At 36.1% G+C, this 12255-nt stretch overlaps 1 protein-coding gene and 1 long non-coding RNA gene across 5 annotated transcripts in view; one reads left to right on the plus strand and one right to left on the minus strand.

Annotated features, from left to right (window-relative positions):
• Positions 1 to 12255, plus strand: part of RPAP2 (RNA polymerase II associated protein 2) — a 79248-nt gene that overhangs the window by 41846 nt on the left and 25147 nt on the right. For all 3 annotated transcript variants that reach the window (XM_081818792.1, XM_081818794.1, XM_081818793.1), the window contains one exon: positions 1698 to 1766. In XM_081818792.1, coding sequence (XP_081674918.1) covers positions 1698 to 1766 — 69 coding nt within the window. The remainder of the gene's footprint in view (positions 1 to 1697; positions 1767 to 12255) is intronic.
• LOC145721317 (uncharacterized) overlaps positions 5022 to 12255 on the minus strand; it is a 71065-nt gene continuing 63831 nt past the window's right edge. For both annotated transcript variants that reach the window (XR_014144987.1, XR_014144989.1), the window contains one exon: positions 5022 to 6165. This is a non-coding gene — a long non-coding RNA (uncharacterized LOC145721317). The remainder of the gene's footprint in view (positions 6166 to 12255) is intronic.

The following is a 12255-nucleotide window of genomic DNA, read 5'->3' on the forward strand; positions in this document are numbered from 1 at the left end:
GGCTTTTTCCTGTTGTTAAATTTTAAGTGCTCTTTGTCTGTTTTGGGTAGTGGTCCTTTATCAGATATCATTGGCTATCTTTTTTTTCTTACTGATTTATATCATTTTTTTTATTTAGAGCAGTTTTTCCAAATGGTTTCTGAGAAACTAAGTTGACTACAATGTATTTTGTTGTCATCAACTGCTAAGTGATAGAATTAATTTCTGACAAAATACCTTATGTAAAAGTATTTTGATAATATTTTTACAATGAACTTTCCCTTGTTTTTTTATGTCTTAATTTTCTTTGCTACGTTTACTGTAGGTTGCACAAGAACTTTTACTCTCTTGTAATTGTGCCTCAGACTTCTTGAAAGTCCACCTTCTAAATTGCCCAGATGATCTTCTAGAGTCTACATGTTACCATTGGTTTATTCTTGTGCTTTCTGTATTTGAAACTTTGGCTGTACTAAGCAAATTCAAGGTTATAAATTTAGCTAATAGTTTACAGACAATTCAGATGATTATGATTTCATTTGGTTTAACTAAGCTGTACTAGTTCATTTCATGAGGAACTGATGCTGTAGACAAATGTAAATAAAGCTGTGAGTCAAGAAAAAAAAAAAAGAATTTCTGATATTTTAAAGCTTTTTTTGTTTTTTTATTTAAATTCAGTTAATTAACATATAATGTATTATTGGTTTAGAAGCAGAGGTCAGTGATTCCTCAGTCTTATATAATACCCAGTGCTCATTATATCACATGCCCTTCTCAATGTCCATCACCCAGTTACCCCATCCCTCCCACCCCCCCCCAGCAATCCTCAGTTTGTTTCCTGTGATTAAGAGTCTCTTATGATTTGTCTCTCTCTTTGATTTTGTCGTTTTATTTTTTCCTCCCTTCTTCTATGATCCTCTGTGTTGTTTCTTAAATTCCACATATGAGTGAGATCATATAATTGTCTTTCTCTGGTTGACTTATTTCGCTTAGCATAATGCCCTCTAGTTCCCTCCACGTCATTGCAAATGGCAAAATTTCATTTTTTGATGGCTGAGTAGTAGTCCATTTTATATATATATACCACATCTTCTTTATCCATTCATCTGTCAGGGGACATCTGGGCTCTTTCCATAGTTTGGCTATTGTGGACATTGCTGCTATAAACATTGGGGTGCAGGTGCCCCTTTGGGTTATAAAACTTTTTTTGTTAAAGACCTAGTCTTATAATTTGTCAACTTTTATTTCTGTAAATTATGGATTATGACATCCCTTCAGTGCCTGCTGCCAACCTACCACAAGATAGGAAGGTGCAAAAGATGAATTAAAATCAGAAATTCCTTATTAGCTTGTTAGTTTTAATGAAAAATTTGATTGGGGGAAAATACAGAAGATATGGTTACAGGGAACTGTGTGTGTGTATTTTGATAAACCATGCAATTTAGTTGCCCATATTGTTCCTATATTCCCATCCTGTCTAACGGTAATATTGTTATAAATATATAGAAGTGGGGCTGGAACATGTTCTTTTGTGATGGTCATTATCAGGTACTGAAGATCAAGCCACAGTATTATTCTGCTGACTCCTATCAAACAAAAAAAGAATAGAAAATAGTGCTTTTTGACACAAGATGTCATAAATCTGATTTTATCTAAAAATAGATGGTTTATGTATTTAAATGTAACAATCCTTTGGTAAACTTTATCTTCCCATCTTACAGATTAACAAATAGAAATATTATACACAAACCTGCAGAGTGGACCTTAATTGCTGTGGTGTTGCTGTCATTGTAAGTACTCCTTCAGATTTTAATTCTAAATACTAAATAGAATTTTGACTGGGGAAAAACCAAGTTATTCATTGATTTTATAAGCATCTTTGGAAAATGTACCTCTATTTTGTGCCTTAGTTTCCTTTCCTATGTGTTGAAATAACTCTCATGTAAAGGGATATGCCGGTGTTTTGTCAAGCTTTAATTATTCTCTATCTTTTTTGCCGTCCTTTCTTCTGAGGGCCTTTTTCTTCACAAATATTATTTGTTATCTTTTGAAAGAGGAGAACATCTCCATGTGGAATATATATGGAATAGTCCTTTAATTTCATTTTTAACAGTGCATTTTTATTAACATTGAATGGGTCTCATTATTTTATAACTGTAGTTTTACCAACATATTTAATGCTATTTCATTTTTTTTCAACATATTTTAGCATTCATGGCTTTAGGACTGTTTTAATTTCCAAACTAATATACATCTTTAAAATCAAACAGATATAAAGGAACTAAAGTAGATACTTACTACACAAGCATATATGAAACATTTAATACTCATTCACCTTTTAGGAAATCACTAGTGGTTTCCAAAGCTGTCTTTCAGTAGGGTAAAACCATCTAGTAAGTGTAGTGTTTTTCAGCTTGAATTGCAAGTCTTCTTTTGAGGACCATTCATTACTGCATTAGTGTTGCTACTTGCTGCTTGTTAGGTCATTGAAGCCCATAGGACACTGAATACTTACTGGACACTCACAGGTCAAGAAGTGTTCCGAGCCAACCTCATAGCATCTCCAGCCCTGCTTTCTCTTTCTTTGATATTTCTTCAGTCTGACATGTTACTCTGGCTTCACTGTCCCAAGGAAGGCTGTCCTGGGAGGCATTAGCGTGGGCTTCAGTGAGCCGGCATCTGTGTCACCCAGCCACATACAACTCACATGATTCATTAAACCAGAACACAGAAAATAACTTTACTTGAATGCCCTGATATAAATTTTTTATCACCCATAAGAACAAATCTTTTGGCATTTCCACTATTCAGTGTTCCAGTTGAATTGGTTATTTGTGAAACAGATCTTACTAATTTTTTAGAAAGTTCTTTCCATTTTATGAAATTTGTAAATATTTTGGTCCCTAGCAAAAAAAAATATATCAGTATCTCTGCTCACCCACCATATCCTATGCCTGCCAATAAACCCTCATAGATAACTGTTTAACTGTACTTCTGCAATTCATTATACTAAAGAGGAAGTAACTTTTTTGGTTGACAAGTCACAGGCCTGCGCCAAGCAGTAATCTCAGAATCTTGCTTTCTAAGCCAGTAACTGGAAGTATTATCTTAATGAGCAGCTGCTTACTGAGGACACATGTTAGGTCCTGCTTTTTTTTGTATCAAACTCTGGGCACATCTTCTCCAAAATGTATAGCAAGGGACAAAAAAAGTATGGAAAATGAAATAATAAAGACTGCCATTAAAATTTCAAATAATTATGCCACACAAAAATAAGCTTCTAGTGTTTGATTTTAATAAAGGCCCCCATGTGGCACAAAATATTGTAAGCTTTGCTAATCCTTTTAGGCACTATTTGACTTCCCTAACTTTGGATATAGTTTAGGGAACCTCTTATTTCAGGGGTCAGTGACCCATAAAAATAGTAACTTAATTGAAGTTAAGAAACAAACTGCACACATCTTATCTGTATTGCATGTTGCACGTTACGTGGTCAGTCTTGAGGTAGCAGTAAACACTGACTAGTTCCTTTTGTCATTCACCTTGAATTCTTTTCTTTCATTATATATTGACCCCTAGCTAGATCTGTCCATCTTTCTCCTGGTCCTTGGTCCTTTTGATACCTGCACAACTAAAATACTGTACAGTTAGGGCTCTTCTGGCTTCTTTTAAAATCATTGGTCATTGTAGACACCAAGTCAGCTGACACTTTCTTGGTTTTTGCCTTTGAAACATTATTTTCTCATAATTCTAACTTTTGCCATTAGCCCTCCTTGCAGGTTATTCCTGATCCCTTCCATTCTGTATTTGTACCTTCTATATATTCACTAGCTGAATCCCCTTATTCTTTGGTCATCAGCTTCTAAGACTTTGTCTCCTGTCCCAGTATCATTTTATTTATTTCCTCTTTTCTCAGAAAGTCCCCTTTAGCTTTTCATATTTCTCCCCCCAAAGAATCTCTGGCTCAACTCATAAGCCCCTTCTTTCTCAGCCTTGTCCTTTTATTATCCTTTTACAGTAAATATTACTTTATGAGATGGGGATAAAATTAAAATACTTAGTGAAATACTAATCCCATTGAATTCTCTGAAGTATAATTATACTTTATATTTGCACTCCTCTTTCTGCCCACTTCGAGTTCACAATTACTTTTTGGGAAAGGCATTTTGTCATTGGGGGAAGAAAAAGCAGGCTTGAGGGCAAGCATTGGCTAAAGAATCTTAAACACGGTGAAAAATGTGGAGACTTTAGACACCCAAAGAGACATGCACATAAAAGGAGAAAGGAAGTAACACACTCACATGTATTTGTGGAGCAATAACCGCACTAATCAGCCTTTTAATTTATTGCCACTAAGATTGAACATAGGCTAAATGGGATTATCTTTTTTTTTTAATAATTATTCTATGATTTGGAAAACCTTTGCATCTACTCTCAAATTTCCAGTGGAATTTTTTTAGCCATTACTTGCAGATGTTTCTGGAATTCATGTTAAAAGTGAACTTCTTATAAATCTTTATAGCTAGGAAAAAGATTCTGAACAGCAGTGATAAGTCACTGAAGATGAGTATAATAAGATAATATGTTCAGTATTATATAACAATAGTACTATTCTTTGTATATGAACATTGCAAGGTTTTGTTATTAGCACTTGTTTAATGTATGAGAGCTGTATCAAAATTCGTCTTGAGAACTACTTAGAAAATATACGTTTTATTAGCATTTTTGCTGTACTGGCTCCAGTCTAACACTTGTTGGAGGGGAAAAAAATCAGTATTTTGAGGAAAACACAGTAGTCCAGAAGAATGAAAGAGGGCTGATTCTTGAACTTTCACATCTGTACTCTTAATAGTAAATAAGGTGTTTCTATAGCAAATCATCTTTTCCTCGTAACTTCCCTTGCAGTTTCACAGATGTATTAACATTAGAAAAATTTAAACCACAATGTGTAATCTGTCATTGTATACTGATGGGAATTTTATACCCATATAATCTCAGGAAGGAATTGATCAAATGAAATTATACACTTCATCTTTGCACACCCCATGAAATACACTTATATGTAAAAATACATCATGATCTATTCCCATTTCATTTAGATTTCTCCATATGACTTGAACAGCCAATATGACTGCAACGTTTATGGATATTTATACTTTGTACTCACACCTTAAATAGCTGTCAAGAGCACACAGAAAAAGACCTTTTAAATCAGAGCTTAAACAGTATACATTTATTTAACAGTGTAGGAATTAATTTCCCTTTAGTCCCTTCATGTTTATTTAATAAATGTTAAAATTAGCAAAGATTCTGAAGTACTCCTTACATAGAACATCTGTAATACTGATAATTGACCCAGTGTTGTTTTGTTTTGTTTTAAAGATTTTATTTATTTGAGAGAGAAAACAAGCAGGGGGAGGGGTAGAGGGAGAGGGAGAAGCAGACTCCCCGCTGATCAGGGAACCCAACACAGGGCTCAGTTCCAGGACCCCGAGATTATGACCTGAGCTGAAGACAGACTGTTTAACCAACTGAGCCACCCAGGTGCCCCTTTTTTTGTTTTTTAATAACTCATTAGAAATGCAGTAAAGTAGCCTGGTAATTGGTGTTACTGCTTAAGCACTTGCTTATAGTAATTTTTTAGCTTAGTTGAACTTTATCAGACTTTACTCTTACATACTATATGTTGAAATAATACAGAGTTGAATCTGATTTTCCCACAAAGTAATGCTCTAATACTAGGCTCTTTCCATAGTCTTGATGCATGATTTTTTATAAAGATGTATATAAATATAGAGACAGTCTGCTATAAATATTTTAGTGCCTGTATACTCTATTGTGTAAGGCTAGTTAATGTATTTATATAATTTTGATGTGTTTATATACCAAATTAGCAAGCATAATAATTAAAGTACATTTTGTGATGCCTCCTTATAATGTATCATATTTGTTTTTATATTCCTCATAATTCTCATCCTACTCCTAGTACAGGAAAAACAGAAACTGTAGAATCAATTTTCATCACAGTCTCGGTACTCGGTATAGTTTCTCTGAGAATATTTTGACTGGTATTCTGAGAAGATTTTATAGCCATAGGACACCCCCGTCAGCTTGATCCCTTTTCTCCTTTTCCTCTTCCCTTTGTTCTTAGTCTTCCCAGTCTTCTTTGAGCTCTCATTATACGTCAGCCTGTAACACAAGAGGGAACTATGTTGACCGAAAGCTGAGAAATCTAGAGAAAGGTCCAGACTAGCAGCCAAAGAGAAACCATATAGAGGGCTATGGAGAATTAGATTAACTGGCCTAATTTACTTTATGCACAGCCCGCATGCCAGAAATGGGAATCCATTTCCTCACTGACTTTTCATATTTAAAATGTAACTTTTCCACCCAAGCTAACCTTTGTAAACAGCCACTACTTTGTATTATGACAATCTGTGGTTAATTGTAGCATAGGAATTGAGTGTCTTTTAGTAGGTAGCCAGAGAGAGGGGTAAGTGTTCTATGGGAATGATTTGATTATCTAATGAAGGAGATGAATACTTTGTATTACTTAGAGAAGGTAGAGAGTGACTTGTGGTAGTTTAACATGGATACATGCTATTCCTAGTTTTATGCCCTTGATGTTCTCTATAATGGAAAGCTTTCAAGATCATCTCCAAAAATGTCTGCTTTCATTTTATTTATCTGAACTGTCTGTTTCCAGTGAACTGTGGCCCACTTCCTAGGCAGAGACCATGCAATAGTTTATTCCCCCTAAAAGCTTTCAGTATTCCCATTGTTTAGGGAAGAGCATGTTAAGTCCTGAGAAATGGTATTTAAACAAGCTCAACTTGACCATGATCACTAAACAAAAGCCGTCACTGGATATGGGCAGCCACTTTAGGTAACCATCATACAGATAGACACTCAAGAGAGTCACTTCCCTAGGGTACCAGGCATGACTAGAAAGATGTAACTAAGGCTTTTTGCCTCGGCAGGTTGTTTTTTTAGCCCACCCATCACTAATTTCCTTAGAGAAGTTTGTGAGCATGCCATGAAAAATGAAGAGATGGTTCCTTAGAAATTTATTGGTTTTCGGAAGTATTCTAAGGCCTTCCTTCTAACATTCCCAATTTGGTTCTGAGTAGTTGAGACCATAATGGAAGATCATTGAAATAACTTTTTTATTTTTCCTTATAATTGTGGAATTTTTTATATTTAATTGAATTTTTATTGAGATATAGATTCATATAACATAAAATTCACCATTTTAAAGTGGATCATTCACTGGTTTTTAGTATATTCACTATATTATATAATGGTCATAACTGTCTAATTCCAGAACATTGCCATCACCCCAAAAAGAAACCTCATATCTGTTAGCTTAGTCCCAATTTCCTCTTCTTTCAACCCCCGGCAACCACTAATCTACTTTCTGTCTCTATGGATTTACCTATTTTGAACATTTCATACAGATGGGATGATATAATATGTGGCCTTTTGTGTCAGGCATCTTTCACTTAACATGTTTTCAAAGTTCATTAATGTTGTAGCACATAACAGTACTTCATTCCTTTTTATGTCTGAGTAATATTCCATTTTATGGATATACCACATTTTATTTATCCATTAATCAGCTGATGGACATTTAGGTTGTTTCTTGTTTTTGGCTATTGTGAACATTTGTGTACAAGTTTTGGTATGAACATGTTTCAGTTCTCTTACATATATACCTGAAAGTAGAGTTACCATCAGATGGTAGCTTCTTTGTTTAATCTTTTGAGGAACCGTTAGCCTGTTTTCCAAGGTGGTTTCACTGTTGTAAATTTCCACTGAGGCCTCCATAGATTAAACTGTAAAGGTCTTCTCTTCTTACCTCATACCCAGTAGTCATTCAGAGGCTTATATTTGCAGTTTTTCCAAAACTTAAATATGCCTATTGTGAGTGATTTTAGACCTTCATGGACTTGTAATATCAATTTGTTATGTTCTAGGAATTTCTCAATATGCAAAATGACTACTTATGACCCCCCCGCCCTTTCAGAAAGACCATAGTGTTGAATTATAAGACCATATAAACTGAATATCTGAATCATAACAGGTGTTTGTTTTTTTTATTTCTCAGTATCCATAAAATTCCTCTTTTTGTTTGTTTTTTCCCTTGTGTAAATCTTGGATTTGTTTATCCTACAACGTTTACTATCACAGTACCATTGTCATAGTGAAGTTTAAGTATTTGTTTACTGAGGATTAAATAATAATTCGATTATTTCTAAACCCCCCATACTTATTGCTGAGAGTTTAAATAAGAAAAATATATTTTTAGGGGCGCCTGGGTGGCTCAGTCAGTTAAGCGGCTGCCTTCGGCTCAGGTCATGATCCTGGGGTCTTGGGGTCGAGCCCCATGTCTGGCTCCCTGCTCGGCGGAAAGCCTGCTTCTCCCTCTCCCACTCCCCCTGCTTGTGTTCCCTATCTCGCTGTGTCTCTCTCTGTCAAATAAATAAAATCTTTAAAAAAAAAAAAGAAAAATATATTTTTAAATTGAAGTAACTTTACTCTGGGAATCCAGATATTTTCTAAAGAAAAAAATACTTTTTTAAATTTTTAACCAAAGCCAGTGATTTTTCCCCCCTCAGAATTCCTCATATTTTTGACAATTTTATAATGTTAGTGTTTTTAACGACAAGTAGTTGAGTGTCTCCAACTTAAGGCCACAATACATATTAAAGTCACCAAGGATCCTCAACACAAAGGTGTTCCCTCTAGCTTCCTCATCTCCAGCAACAGTGGCAGCATGGGTGACATGCAGGTAGCAAGCAGCACTGGGCTCTTGACAGTCACAGCCTTGACTTGAGGAGTCAGTCTCTGTATCTACCAATGACATTTTCACATCCTGACTGAGCTCAATGAGACAGGCCTGGGGAGGCTAGGAAGCTAGAGACTCAAGGGCATTGTTATCCCCAGCCTTAGGGTTCTGCACGGTAAGAATGAGATAATGGTGCAAATGGACACCACTGGTTGGTTCCATTTCATTGTAGAGCATTGAAAAAAAAAGTTGGAGCCGCTATTGTGAGAGAATTGTTACATAGCAACAATTATGAAGAAAGGCTTTTCCAACTCTCCTCTACAAAGCTGCTCTTATAGATCTGTCACAAGCAGGATTTAGATATAAAGTTTAAAGTCACTACAGCCCAGCCCTTTAAACAAACCTATGTGTAATATATCACTACAAAGTGAGTTACAAAGAACTTGTTTGCTTTGAATTAGAAATATCAATGGAAAGCATCCCGGCTTCCTTATTAATAGGTAATCCTAAAGCACTAAATACAAACATTATCAGGGCATAAACCATCTGTTATAAGAAAAACATTTTATTTTATTTGACTAGCATAGTCTTTTGTAATCAAAGTTTTTATCTCCCTTTCCTAGATAATAGTTATGAAGTAGAAAGCCCACAATGACATACTTCTTCATGGTACCTTCTTCTTTTCTACTTTATTTTTCTTAGATGTCCTTAATAGTAATAGCCTCATATGCCTCTTGATTTGGGGACTTTAGCTTTGTGTCCAGGATAAAAGTAAATGCAATTTAAATGGATGTAAATAATTTTTATTAATCATTACAATACTTTTATTAAATGTAATTCCCTTACCTCTAGCTATGCAGGGGCCTCTTAAAATCCTAAATTCGGTCTCATTCTGGATTATATCCTGTTTTTTTTTTTTCCCTTTGCACTGGCAGTGTAGCCTTGAACAGGTTTCTTAACCTCATTTTGCATTATTTTTCTTGTTGGCAAAATGAGGGGTTAGACTGTATCCAGGTTAAGTCAACTTAGTAGTGTGAATTCAACTATGAGATGTTCTAAGTAAGAAGTTATTCAAATGCAGTATGTAAAAGGCTAATGAAAGAGACAATGAGGTTGAGTATATTTAGCATAGAAAACAATTTAGTTTTGCTGATAAAGAACCATGGTGACTCTGCCCAAGTATTATTACTTAATGATCTTAGTCCTTAAACTTGGCAAAGAAATGCACTGAATGATACGGCTAGTCTAGTCACTCTTTCTGTGGAAAGATTACGGAATACTCATTGAAATCAAGGGGAGAAACACCCCTCAAGATTCCTTTGCTCTCTTTCTACTACAGACTGACATTATATTAGCTGACATTATATTGCACTCCACATCAAAGCTGAGGAACCTGCAAAAGGAAGCAATGGAGTGATTTAGTACTTCAGCATTATACTTCTAGAGTGGTGGAGAGCAAAATAAAATGTGTATGTTGATTGTTTTTAATGTAAAAATATGGGGGGCGTTGTGGGGAGGGTAATTTTTTTTTTAGATTTTATTTATTTATTTACTTACTTGATGAGAGAGAGAGAGCACAAGGGCAAGCAGGGGGAGCAGCAGAGGGAGAGGGAGAAGCAGACTCTCCAGTGAGCAGAGAACCCTATGTAGGTTCAATCCCAGGACCCCGGGATCATGACCTGAGCTGAAGGTAGACGCTTAACTGACTAAGCCACCCAGGCACCCTGTAAAAATATGTTAAAACTATTTTGCTTACAGAATCCTCACTACAATCTGTGGACCTCTTTTCCCTCTTCTACATTATTTTTTACATTTTATTCTAGGAATAAGTCTTGTCAGTGAATAGGGATGTCTAGAAAGCTGCTCATGTGAATTTTAGATTCTTTGTTCAGATCATATTTAAGTAAATTTCTGAAGTGGTTCTAGAATAACATTTTCCTTTTTTACTTCCTACTTTTTTTTTTTTTTCATTCATTGAGGAAAAGGTCTCAAGTGTTCATTTATAAATCTTTAAACTAGATATGGTGGGATGCCTGGGTGGCTCACTCGGTAAAGCGTCTGCCTTAGGCTCAGGTCATGATCCCAAGGTCCTGGGATCGAGCCCCACATTGGGCTCCCTGCTCAGCGGGGAGCCTGCTTCTCCCAATGCCTGCCGCTCCCCCTGCTTGTGTTCCCTCTTCCTGAGAAATAAATAAATAAACAAACTAGATATGGTAAGGCAACCTGAGTTTCTTCTCTGAGATAGTATCATCTTGTTGTTAGCTAAAGGATGGATAAGTACCTGACTTGTAGCTCTGATTTTTCTTCTAAAGAGTTGGTTTAGTCTTTTTTTGTGTGTCTCTAATCCATGCCATGAAAATCAACGTAAGTAGAACCCATATATGCCAGAAAAGGAAATGAGACCCACACTTCATTGTAGCATCATAACTATAAATCAGTGTAGAGGCTGGCATCTACACAATAACGGAAAAGGTTCCAAATACTTAGAAGTCTGAATTTAAAAATAGACAACAAAGGTGTATTGAGCAGCTGCTACTAGTAAGACTATATTTTAGGCACTGTGGGGGATACAAAGATTAAACAAAGCCTCTGCACTCAAAGACTTTACAGCCTGCTGGATGTTGAGGAAAGGGGGAGATGAATGTGTGCACAGGTAACTACAGTAAAAAGTTAAATATATCAAATGGCAAAAAAAGCACAGGCTATTGGGAATTTCAAAGAAGCAAAATATCTCAACCAGAAAGATTTAAAAAAAAAAAAGAGGGTTTCACAGAAGTGGGGTTTGTGATTGGCCCAAAGGATAGAAAGGGTTTCAAGAAATAGAAGTGAAAGGATGAGGGCATTCTGAGGCGCCTGGGTGGCTCAGTCGACTTAAGAGTCTCCCTTCAGCTCAGGTCATGATCCCGGGTCCTGGGATCGAGCCCCACGTCTGAGCAGGGAGCCTGCTTCTCCCTCTCTCTCTCTCTGTCCCTTTCCCTGACCTGAGCACGTTCTCTCTCTCTCAATCACTCACTCAAATAAATAAAATCTTAAAAAAAAAAAAAGAAAGAAAGAAAGGATGAGGGCATGGTAGGAGGTACCTATAACATGGATAAAAAAGCAAAAAGAAGGGATTTGATGAAGAGTACAAAATAACTGTAAAGAGTGGTTGAAAAGTTGGGTCTATCATAGAGATAGATCCTTTTGTGGCAGATAAACTTACTTCAGTGGACAGTGAAAGTCATTTAAGTTTTGAGCAGAGTACTGTCATGAAACCTGCACTTTAGGAAGATTAGTCTTGCAGAAATCTGGAGTCAGATCTGATCCTGTCTTCCACCAGTCCTTCCAGTCCTTCAAAAGCTTCCAACTGCTCTTAAAGAAAAAACCTCTTATTGTGGCCTACATGGCCCTGCGTAGTACAGCCCCTTCTTATCCAGCCTTCTCTCACACCACCCTACCTTTTTCTCTTTCGCAGAACATTGACCTTCTTTCAGCCCTTCTCATCACAGCCT

The sequence above is a fragment of the Leptonychotes weddellii genome, chromosome 4, assembly GCF_054177405.1.
Source record: "Leptonychotes weddellii isolate Sample4059 chromosome 4, ASM5417740v2, whole genome shotgun sequence".
In the NCBI taxonomy this organism is placed as follows: domain Eukaryota; kingdom Metazoa; phylum Chordata; class Mammalia; order Carnivora; family Phocidae; genus Leptonychotes; species Leptonychotes weddellii.